General features: G+C 37.2%; 1 protein-coding gene across 1 annotated transcript in view; it reads left to right on the top strand.

The window, feature by feature from the left end:
* LOC115450099 (tRNA dimethylallyltransferase) overlaps positions 1-12,179 on the top strand; it is a gene marked incomplete at its 5' end in the record, with an annotated part of 43,825 nt that extends 31,646 nt beyond the window's left edge. Inside the window, 3 exon segments of the mRNA XM_037439026.1 lie at positions 1,830-1,945; positions 8,471-8,681; positions 11,043-12,179. Coding sequence (XP_037294923.1) covers positions 1,830-1,945; positions 8,471-8,681; positions 11,043-11,351 — 636 coding nt within the window.
* Between the last annotated feature and the right edge of the window lie 587 nt (positions 12,180-12,766).

Raw genomic sequence — 12,766 nt, 5'->3', positions numbered from 1 at the left:
AAAAGAGCAACATTAGAGTTACTTGCCCGTTCTTCTCTAGTGAGAACTGCTTTCTGAACTGGTCGTAGAGTTTAAATTGACAGAATGTAAATAATTTATAACATTTTACAGGTTTAAATAAATTATTTCATTTCATTTCATTCTCACTTAATTTCCATGATTTTTTTGTATCAACTTCACCCATTTCGGGTGATCTATTTACTTTCGTGGCGACTTATACAGAATTAAAAATGTTTGCCCGAAATTCACGTGATGCAAAGCATCAAACCTTTTCTTTCTACGGGGGTAGACAGAAATGTAATACATTTCGCCAGCTATTAAATTAGCTTCGATTAAATAATATAAAGTATTAATTATAGAAGTCATGACCAGACATTCGTGCTTCATCACAAATGGTCGCAAGTAATTGAATCGATAGTCGTGTGCATGAATTATGAACGCCCGTACGTACCTACACAAATCATAGCTAATTGTACACGAGACGAAATTATCATACACTAAGGAGGACAAGGGTACTAGGATATCAATATGACAGGACCGCATTGGGCTGTGTGATTCGGGGGTATATGGACCTATAAAGTACTGACTTAGATAATTATTGTTTTGATAGTAAAATGAAGAAGCTATAGTTATGTGAATATAATAAATGGAACTCTTGTAAATACAGATAAATTCAAACCAACCAAAGATGACATAAATCTGCGGAACAAGTGAGTTCCAATTAAAGACAGTTTCCATTGATCTTTAACGTTTCATGGACTTTAAATTTTTCCCCCTTAAACCTAGATTCGTCTCTGCATTCGTTCCAAAACGTGTACGTGCGGTCAACTTATGAACTATTCTATACAAGAATTATTCTAACTAGCGCCACCTAGTATCGGCTGGTGGAAGTTTATGAACATGGCGCTAGGAAATCGGCTGATAGATCAATACAATGCAGTGATGTGTATGTGATTCAGTAATACACTCTAGGTAAAACCTGCCGATGATGTTGTAACTTTAAATTTCAAAGGTATGCCAGTGGACTGCGCCAGAATCCTTGATCATACGATTATAAGCCTTAAAATTCAGTCATTGCAAGTCATACATAAACTAGGATTATGTTGAGACTTTATACCGAGAATTCCTTCACGCGGACGATGCCGCGAGCGCCACCTAGTATACTCGAAGTAACATGACGCACCACTAATAGAATCCTTTTAATACTCAACCAACAAACCGAAACATAATATTTATTGTGGCTGTATGGCTGATAATCCGTCGCCGTCTAGGTCAGTGGAAGAGGGCGTACTATACACATTGCGGACGTTCCAATACTGCGTGAGTCACAGCGCCGTGTGGGGTATGATAAGGAATGATGCATTGGATAAAACTGCAAATTCACTAACTACTTGCGTCTCTTGCTTATATGTTCATTTATAAAAGATTGCACTTTTCAGAAATAAACCTTATTTGTATATGCTACGTGTTAATCCAGGATTAGGTGTAGATATCTTTGAGGCAAGGAGGACAGACGACTTAGTAAAGGTCGCTGGAACAAGCTGGATGCAGACCGCTTTCGGCAGTCCGTCTGAGATTCTTTAGGGATGGCCTGTTCAGCGGTTGATTTCACGTAGCTGAATGATGATCTTTGAGTATTTGCAAATGTATCCTAATGTTTATTTACCTTATACCTACATACAAACATCACACCTAAAATTATAGAATAGTAACCTGTACCCTCCTGGATAGGTACCACTTCACATGTTCAATCACGCCATATTGGCTATCCGAGTCCTCAATATCTGCCATTAGTTTTAATGAACTAACAAACAGTGTCATTGTTTCAGAATGTGCACCACGAGCGGTTGGACAAGAGAGTAGACACGATGATAGAAGAAGGGCTTATCAAAGAACTCCTGGACTTCCACGCGAGACATAACAAGCAAAGGATTGAGGATGGCAAGTAAGTACATAGGTTCAATCGTTCTTCAGGCATAATTGTCGACTGGTGAGGGGTGACCATCTCCCTTCAAGCGATGCTCTATCTGGTCACCACTTCATTTTCAAGTGAAAAACAATCTTGTTTGAATGGAGTTTGACAGTTGTAAACATTGGAGTTAAAGATCGGGTTTTTTTTCTGTGGGTATTCCTAATACAATTTATTTGAGGTTGAATACTTGGGATGGGGATAAGTTAGGCATTAAACCTCTCGTATAAACTGAGCATAATTAATTAATTAAGCAACATCGACATAAAACGCTTGTACATTGAGTTAAGTGTGCATCGATAACGAAGCAATATAAAGAACGAACCCGCCAGCAAACCTCCGAGCAAAAGCTAGTAGTTCAATAAAAACCGACAGTCCAGCTGATTCACAAAACCAATAAAAAAACACAACAAACCAGTTGCGCGGAATCAAACAGATTATAGTTAATTGTTGTTATTTTTTTCCATCGTAAATAAACAGAACGGCATTGAGGCCGATTTAAGATACCATTCGGACAGACGCCGTGCCGTGGATCGATAGTTAATTTTCGCGAAACAAAGGGCATTCGATCCACACAAATTATGCGTGAAATGAAACTGAGTTAACGAAATGTTTCGGTCGCGAAGCGCGCCGTCCGTCCCGTGCACAATTGTACCACGCTTTGTCGGGGAAAACACCGGCGCGAAGTGATAATTAGGCTGTGTCGGTTCTGTATAGGTACATTTTTTAATCTCTCGTCTCTATTTGAGGGTAGTACTATTTCTAGATATTGGATGGAATGATTGGTGGGCGTCCGCTGATGTCTTGTTTGTTGTAAAACTAGGTAACAAGAAAAGGACACAATGAGGTCCCTATACACTGTCGAACATTTAAATAAAAAATGAGAGGTCAAGGGCTCAGTTCAGAAATTTGTCGCGCTTAGCGTTTTTTTTTTTGTTATTTTTTTTTTATTGATTAATTGTTGTTTTTAATTCGTCATTCCTTTTTATAAAAACCCTTATTCGCTATAATTAAGCAACGAGCATTATGCATCAAACATTTTATTCGCTAGATAATCCTTTACTGGAACAGTGAATTGAGACAGCGCACCATTATCTCACAGCTAATTGGCTAATCAAACCTAAACAAAGTTAATGAACAATCGATGCGCCGTTTTACCTAATTACCGGCGGAACGCTGGAGCGGACAAAAAAATACGTTTACAATAAAAAATTGCACAAAAACAAAATGGCGCGCGGTAGCGGGCAACGGCCGCGCTAGTGGCATCTGCTTTGGAGCTGCGGTTGTCTATGCTCTCGAGTTACACGCGCACCCCACTCTATTACATCTATGCTCCCGTTGTCTTTGGTACTTCATTATTTTCTTTTAATTATTATTATTTACTGCATCTTTTTCATTGATTCGTGTTTTTATTGGTGGCCAATGATGTTTTAAATTATAACGGCCTTTGGAATTCAAGGTATCTATTTGGTCGATAAAAAAAAGAATGCTTGATTCAGACATTTTTTTAACTTATGATAACATTACCATCAGTGTCTTTTAGGAAATCTTTAAAAAAAATAAGATATTTTCACCAATTAAGAAATTTAAAATTTATATATTGTTAGTATCTAAAGCGATTTTAATTAAAAATAAAAAGAACTATATCACTGACTACCGAAAAACTTTCACAAATATTTCACCAACCATCCGACCGGTACGACTAACACCGAACAACTGCCTCGATCTGTCAAACGCTCATTGTTTTTATTATAAAAATTGTCACAAATACCCTCACAATTTTTTTTTATCCCTACAATATATAACATAAAAGCATAAATTTGTCACTTTAATTTATCTCCAAATGTATACACAATAAATTACTAACGTATAATTAAAGAGAATCCCGATACTTCCAAATAGCACAACTACAGATATCGAACCTCGCATTTATACTAATCTCAAACACCTTCGACTTGACAAATTCATTGAAAGATTTGTAAATAAAGAGTGAACGTACAGGAGCCGTGACGGGTGTCACCTGCTTAGTATGCAAACAGCACCTGTGAGGGGTCAACATCCCTCCTTAATTATTATTTACACCCTCTAAGACGTCGCGTCTTGAATAAATAATGCGCTCGGGTCACTTTCATCTTCCTATACATTGGTTCCCAAAAAGATGTTCCTCTACGGGGTCTGGAAGTTAATTCCCGTGCCACGCATCAGCGGTTCTAAAAATACTATTTCGAAAAAGGTAAAAAACAGGTCATGTATTAATTACTACAGGGTAAAGGTGGCTCAAGATTGATAGATGCAACAATTTGATTAATATAGTCATTATTTTCGCATCCGTCGTAAAAACAAGACAAAACAAACTTCCAAGACCCTGATACTTAATACCGCGGCGAGAAATATGCTATGATGTTTATAAACATTCTTAGCTAATACTTAACCTAAAATAGTGTTGTAGGAAGAGGACAAGACATTACGAGACTTTCCCGCCCTCACACCCACCACTACAACTCCAGTAAGCCAGGATCAGCAGTGGCACGCATTCTATGACACCGAGCGGTGAAGCTCGGCGAGTCTCAGGGAAAACTACTATGTCATTATCCCGCAACGAAATTAGTCAAATAGAAAGATAGGGAGGAGTTGGGAATATTAATTGTCCACTTCCCTCCAGAGCAATGCGGGTGACAAAATCATGATGTAAGGAGGCGATTTAACCTCAAGGATAGGGACGTTTACAACTAGATAAGCTAGTTATTATTGCTTGCATAAGGAATCCAACACCCAATTCAGATCAGTTTTTTCACGTTACCACAATGCACATATTCGCTACAAAATATTTTTTTAGCATTCGTCCCCACAAGTTTGGCAACCAATGCCCCACGCACTGTCGAGGGTGTCATAGACTCGATTCTCCTGGGAATTTGCTGTAAAACACTGTCCTGACACCGAGATTGGTGTATACTTTATATCGGATTGATAGTCGCGTGGTCTCAAATTGGCTTTTCTGTGGCACTCTTGAGGCTTTTAAGACAGTAAAAGTCGAAGTGAGAATAATTAAAGATTTCAGATTAAGGGGAGTTTGAGAAATTGTGCCTACCCCTGCAAAGAGAATAGACCTGATTCTATACAGGGTGGAATTTGATTCACTGATTTCCCTTAATGGACGTATTCAGTCAATAATAATAAATAAATCAACAAAACACATTCGAAAACAAAATTATTTTGTCAATTATTGTCATTTTTTTATTTTATTCTCTAAACGGCACAGAATTGTTTTATAAACTCTACACAAATTATTCTATTTATTTCGGGAAAAATGAATAGAAACTTAAATGAGTTTCAGCAATTTATAAAAGAGACGCCCTCATTTCTCACCCCCTGGCGGTTGGTTGCGGATAGGAAGCGTCTCATCGTCTGACATTCTAAATGTTCATGGACAATGACTAATTATTATCTGGTTCAATCGTTTATTAACCTTTTGCTACACAAAATGTATAAGTTAAATCCTCCTTTTAATCCTCATAAGCGTCTTAAAGCTCATGAGACTTGAAAAATATTTGAAAAGACTTACCCCCTTATTCATAGACGTTTTTTATCTAACGACCGAGTAAGGCTGTGATAACAAGTCTGTTTCTCAGTGCTGACGGCATGGCAGTCTTCGCAGTGCGTAGACATAGGGCCATTGTGATTGGCTAATATTGAAATACAACAATAATAACCAATCACAACGGCCCTATGTCTATTTCTCGGTGCCGTTGGGCACTGAGAAACAGGCTTGTTATCACAGCTTTACTCCGTCCTAAGATAAAAAACGTTTATGAATAAGGGGGATAGTCTTTATTTAAAGAGTGAATTCAATAGATTAGTCTTGTGTTAACATTTGTTAATTCATTGCAAATGTAGAAATATGTAAACTCTATAAAAACTGCCTGTGATTACAATCAGACTCTACTCTACTGCAAACAATCATCATAACCAAAGTCTGCTTCATTAAAATCACAGTTTGATATACACCAAATAATCCTAAACAATGTCGATTAACATCAACGTTCTCCTAACATTTGTTCCAAAAAATGCCGGCAACGCGTCGACGAATCGTTTGGTATAATGGATTTCTATGGACAGCAATAATCACTTACCATCACATGGAAGAACTGAAGAACTTGCTGAATTAAGAACTATCTCCCACGGTGTTTCCTCGGCGTTATGGCTTATCCTTCTTCAAACGAGGTTTAAAAAAGGTTTTAACGGTAGGCAGCGGCTTGGCTGGCACTGCCGATGACCATCGGCAACGGTAACCACTTACCATCAGGTGGGCCGTTAGCTCGTCTACCTTCGGTAGCAATAAAAGACCCACTTGCTTGTTGGCAACGATGTACTTTACAAAAAAAGGAAAAATTAGCAGCTGGTGATAGCAGTACAAGCTTGAGAAGTAGCCTCACGAAAGCTACATCTGAAATATGATTTAGATGCCACCGGCAGTCTTATTAGTTCAACAACCATCTCCATCTAGTATCCAGAGAAATTACGAGTCAATACGCAACTTACTACTTACCTTTATCTATATAATACTAATTCCCTGAAGGGTAAGCAGATGTAATAATCTAGAAATTTTACATATAAAAAACGCATTGATTAGCAAATTAGTTAGTGGTAAACAAACGGAAATCATTTTTTTGTATTATAATATTTCGTGTCAAGTTCAAAAAGGAAATTCATGTACAACTAATACGACAGAATGTCAATTAGTTTTGCTCACTTGAATTAACATACCTGTATATTTAATTAAGAAAAAAGTACATCTACTTCCTAACTAATTATAAATGAAGTCAACTTACACTCCCATGGTCCTATTCCCTCATTAAGAGGAGTCTTGGGTACCAGGAACCATAAAGCATATCGGGCAAATCGAACAAGAAAAATCCAAATCTAAATAATATTTTTTTAATTAGTGTAAAGGCCAGCTTTATCATCCGTTCCGTAAAGGACAATAATTTTAAGTATCAAGACACCTCGATCGCGTATGTTTTGAAAGAGAGCGCATGCGCAGCCCGGTAGCTATTGCCGACCGCAGCGTACTCCCGTGTCACACACACACATAAATATGGAGGGTAGGGCGTCAATGTCCGTTTGTAACACAATCACGTATTACATAAACTGATTTTGATGATAATTTGCTAAGAGATAATTGGACTATATTAACAGGATCGTGAAGATTGTCGGCCGCGCTGTGTGCATGTTAATACGGATTTGTAATGATAGGTCGCATATAAAATAAGATAATGTAACCAGTAATCACTTTTGTTAGGCATTGATGATATTATAATTTGGAAAGAGAGATGTGTTAAAAAATAAATAAGTACCTACATACTGTGTCTAATTTATAAGTGTTTATGTTGGAGTTGACTTATATTTTTAAGCTCGAAGTACAGCGTAAGGACTGTTATGAGGCATTTTCGGCATTCTTGACTTTCATTCGTCATGTTTATTAGTGCCAGAGCAATTTTCGACCTAATGAAGTCGTTTACCCTCGCTGACAAGTGTGAGATATTTTTAATTGAAGTTAAATGACGACACATTCATGTCGATGGCCTGATGGTAAACACAATACAGTCTCGCATACGAAAGACCTACCACCATCTGCTAACAAATCTGGAAGTACGAAATTTTGTAAATAAACTCTGTGTACTAAAAACATTTTCCAAAATTTATCCTACAAAATTTTGGTCGCGGCTCCCACGTGGACAAGTATTTCCAGGATAAAACCACCGATTTATATTTTCCCGGGATAAAATGTAGCCAATACCACACAGGAGTAATGTAGCTTTCTATTAGTGAAAAAAATCAATATCGGTTAGTAGTGAGTTTAGCGCGTTCAAGCACACAAACCTCAGCCTTATATATTAGTATAGAAAAGTTTAAATCGGACGTGCAGTTTTATAAATTTGATGTTACCACCTTCTTGAACCCCGAAAACAATATGAGACTCATCCTTAGTTGCTATTTGTACATGGATAAAGCTTTTTTATATAAAACCGACGTATCAAGAGGTAAACGAACCGATCTCGTTATGTAAGTGTACTCCACGACTAACCGTAGGGGCAAAAACTGGCGGCGATTACAACTCCTATAGTCAAATATCGGCCCGTTTGAATTATGTTGAACCAGGTTCATTTGCGGATCAGTCTGCTATAAGGGCCATTCCTGGGATAAAGCCTTTATGGAGCTAAAGGTCTGTTCCGGAGCTAAAAGTACGTTTCCCGAATAAAATAATGGTTCTGGCACTCGGGAGTAATGTACTCCCCCACAAAAAACTTATTTATAGTTACTGAAAAAGATTTGTATTACCAATGGGACGACGGGACACATGCCTTTGCTAAGTCGGCAATGAACCTTTAATTCTAACTCTGTATTTTCTATCAGTGAAGATAATACTTATACGAAACTAACCACATTCTTATTATGCTATAACTATCAAACCAGTCTAATTCACCAAATAATCTTTTACAGGCCACCGGACTACACAAAGGGCATATTCCAAACTCTAGGATTCAAAGAATTTCACAACTACCTCATGCTTTCCGAAGAAGAAAGAAACAGCGAGACAGGTCAGAAGTTATTGGAACAGAGCATAAAATGTATGAAGCTAGCTACAAGGCGGTACGCGAGACGACAGACCAAAATGGTTCGAGGAAGGTTTTTGGAACACCCCGCGAGAGAAGTAAGTTAAAAACTTTTTTTTGGATTTCGAACCCTGCAATCACCACCGGGGAAAACCCGCGAATGGGATACTAAAATCCCCTGGCTTAGCGACTGCAAAGTCCTGATGGAAAGATGGGAGAGGATAGCTGGGAAGGAAGTGTGAAGGATAAGGAAATCTCCTAGATGGGATGAGGGCAGAAGGCTACGAACTGTTCGCGAGCTCTTACAGGCCGCAATGTGAATTGGCAACAATGACGTATACACATTTAACTGTGTGCCTGGGGCCGCGACAAATGTCCCCCCTTTTCATGGGCGAGCACTCGGTGTGAAGACCGACCGCACAAGAATTGCCTCGAAAAGGGGGGCATAAGATATTAATCCTTGCTTGTTTTAATGCGAATTTGGTTTGCCATCACTGGTCTTATAAATCAGCGGTAAGTCGTACAGATTATAAAGAGCTCGAACCATCGCACAATCGCCGGGCCGAGTACATCGGCACATGGACCAAATTCTTGCGGTAGTCGCTTTCTGGAAGGTTCCGGATACCTAACACCGGGGTTCAATCAGTCAGCCTGTCGCCACCCACTGCTGAACGTAGGCCTCCCAAAGTACGCACCAACGATCACGGTCTCGAACAACCCGCACCGTTAACAGAAACAAATTAATTCTTTGTATGATCTGTATATATTTCAAGTCTGAATTGGACCCAAAGTATCAAGTAGATACCACACCGTTGTGTGAGGTCAGTTCTAAACAAAAATGATACAATCGTAATTCTTACAGTATAAAGCAACATTATTGTATCGATTAACTAGCTGCTTAGTTTTAAAGGCTTAAATTCATTCCAAGTATGCGTTTAATGTGCATTAAATACTTAATATGAGATTACTCAACACGATATCAATAAAGATACAATACTCTAACGTAAGATCTGAGGCAGATGTGTGTCCACCTTTTAATAAGCAGCCTATTTTTATTCTAATCGGATTAATTTTATCCATCGCATGAATATGATGCTAGCCTGGTGGTCAGCGACGCGGCTGCCCGTAACAGAAGCAATATACAGAAATTTGAATTACAAAGTCCTATTCCACACTAGGAGCTGCATTTGTTAAATCTCTTAATTCCCAGCGATTATATTGTCTACTAGCTTTTGCCCGCGGCTCCGCCCGCGTGATAACATTTTGCCGGGATAAATATTTTCCTGAGATAAAAAGTAGTCTATGGCATAAAGAGTAATGTAGCTTCCTATTAGTGAAAGAATTTTCTAAATCGGTTCAGTAGTTCCAGAGATTAGCCACTACAAACAAATAAAGTTACAAATGTTTTCTGTTATATTAGTATAGATATTAGATAATGTTCTAACTAAAACACAGCGGTGCACACCTGTACGTAACGACCGAAATAGACAAAATCGTGATTAAAAACCAGACCCTTTTAAAAATAGTTCTCATGAATTCAAATGAAATATATCGGAAAAGATGTAAGAAAAAATGGTTTAACCACTGTAATATAGTTAAATATAGGACTTATAATATTATCCCATGCTTATATTGTTTTATTATAGTTTAATGTAAATTATGATTATCTTTCGATATATTGCAGGATTGTTTCATATTTATGTAATAAGTAGTCAATATTTCAAGTGATAAAATTAATTGTATCCTCATATTGGTTATAAAATTACTTTCCATTTTCCATCTTCAATTAATTGCAATTTAAAGAAACGTTGCCCAAGATATATTGCAGCGATAAAAACTAAAGCATATAACGAATGATCCAATATTTTTATGTATCAACGTTGCGAACAGAAATATATCGAGACAAAAAGAGCTATAAGACATAAAAACCTCCATAATTCACCGTCCTCCATACGCAAACAGTCGATAGATCAAATGAGCGATATCAGATCACAGTATTGCGTGTTATTAGTTTATTGCGCATATATTTTATGTTACGTTCGTAAATCGTAATAAAAGTGAACGTTTCACATGGTACTCCAAGTTTTTATTGTTCATTCGTAATTATATATCTTCTTGTCATTATGTGCCTATATTGCGAAGAGTCATTATTGATTTATGATTAATTTGATGGGAAACATGGGAAACGTTTAAAAAGTTTCCGTTGTGGCGCCACTGTAACTCCAAGAGCTAAATATAGTGACATCTGTTGTCGAGTAGCGGTTTCATTTTGTGGTAATATTTTAAAGATTTATATTTAAACAAATATGCAAATGTTATTTCCTTAATAGAATAGATGGCGCTGTAATCAACTTTTACCAATATTTTTATTTCTTATATTAAAAATGCAACGATGCAATCTTTCCAAAGTTAAGATAATATATATTTGTCTCATAAATGCATTATTTTATTTATTTCAGATTCCACCAATCTACGAGCTGGATACGACAGATTTAACTCTATGGGACGAACTCGTAACAAAGAAAGCTATCCACATCATAGATAGCTATATGAACGGCACTCCTTGTGATTATACAACGGCCACGGTGACGATAGACGAAGAAAAAAAGAAAATCGACGGAAATTCTTACAATTACTGTGAAGTATGCAATAGAGTTATGATAGGAGACAATGTATATGCAATACATTTGAAATCGTTCAGGCATATGAGAGTACTGAAGAAAAAAAAACAAATACAACCAAGCCTTGCTGCGGACAATTTGGAATAACTACTGGAAATGAATGTACCCACTTACCAGATTTTTTTACTTTACAGACATAACTTCTTTTCATTGCATGTATATATATCCATTTTAAATAGAAGACGACCGCCCATAAAGAGAAGAAACACCATCCAACACCTTGAATAACAAAATATTGTTTGGTACTCCACTGCACTCGACATCCTGAGACATGAGATGTTAAATCTTATTATGTGGCTACAATGTCCTTCAAACCGGAACACAACAGTGACTACACAATGCTGCTTGGCGCAGAAATAGACATTGCGGGGATACCTACCCAGGCGGGCTCTCACATATGAGAGACCTACCACCACTAAAGTCGCTAAATGTTGCCACTTTGGGACTACTCTTTGTAAAGTTTAGGACGCGCTCTACGACAGCCGTATTATAAAGTTTCGTACTATAAAACGGTGTAATGTATACTCGAGTTTGTAATTCGACGGGGCAGTTTAATAACTGTAAATGCACAAATGTTGCCAACGAAACCTAGTGCTGATTCTATGAATTATAAAAAAAGGATCTCGATAGAACGGAGCAGCTTTGAGACATTTCATTTGGATTCTATAATATTTTATTTTGGAAAGAAAGGGGTTTAGATTGGGTACTTGATTAATTTCTGTTCTTAACGTTTATCAAATTTTTCCCTTATATAGGTACACTTTAACTCAGAAATATTGATAAGAAGTCTACTTTACACGATAGAACCAATAATAAAAGAGTATAGAGGATGAGTGATATGGTCACGTGACATGCAGCACATTTAATGCATAAAATGGCGCCGACTCCGCCCCTTACAATAGTGATATGCTAGTACCGAAAATTTTGTATCGACATCGAAGAATTAAAAGAAAGACAAACAATCCCAAAAAAATTACTTTAAATTCAATATTTATGAAGATTTGTTTACATCGTCTGACACTACATGTACTTGCTGACTGGGCTGCAATAAATGGCGTTTCTGCCGCAATGCGGTCCCAGTGTGTTGAAGTTAACGAAATAGTGCCATATTCGAAGAAAGCAATATTTGTTGCGTTCCAAATAAGCTTTGAGTAAAAGAGATAGACATATATATTGACAATTCTGCGTCGATTTCCCTAACATAAATATTACTTATTCATATAGCTAACTTTTGAGGCCTGTCCTCTTTATATTTAGTTATTGGATAGAACATACATGGTACAACTGACGTAATAGTAAAACTTCTTACCACAGATTATAAGTTATCGACTTAAATAAAATATATCCAAAAGATTTAATTATTTTATAACATGCTCCCTACAACTTAAAATCCTAAATTTTAATAGAAATGAGGACTTTTGTGTATGTAATAAAAAAAACTTGTGCCACAGCGGCACCAGTCGAATGTCGACTTTTGATATTGCACTAGGAACGTAATATCA

The sequence above is a fragment of the Manduca sexta genome, chromosome 15 (assembly GCF_014839805.1).
Source record: "Manduca sexta isolate Smith_Timp_Sample1 chromosome 15, JHU_Msex_v1.0, whole genome shotgun sequence".
Taxonomy (NCBI): Eukaryota; Metazoa; Arthropoda; class Insecta; order Lepidoptera; family Sphingidae; genus Manduca; species Manduca sexta.
This window is presented reverse-complemented; position numbering and strand designations above follow the sequence as displayed.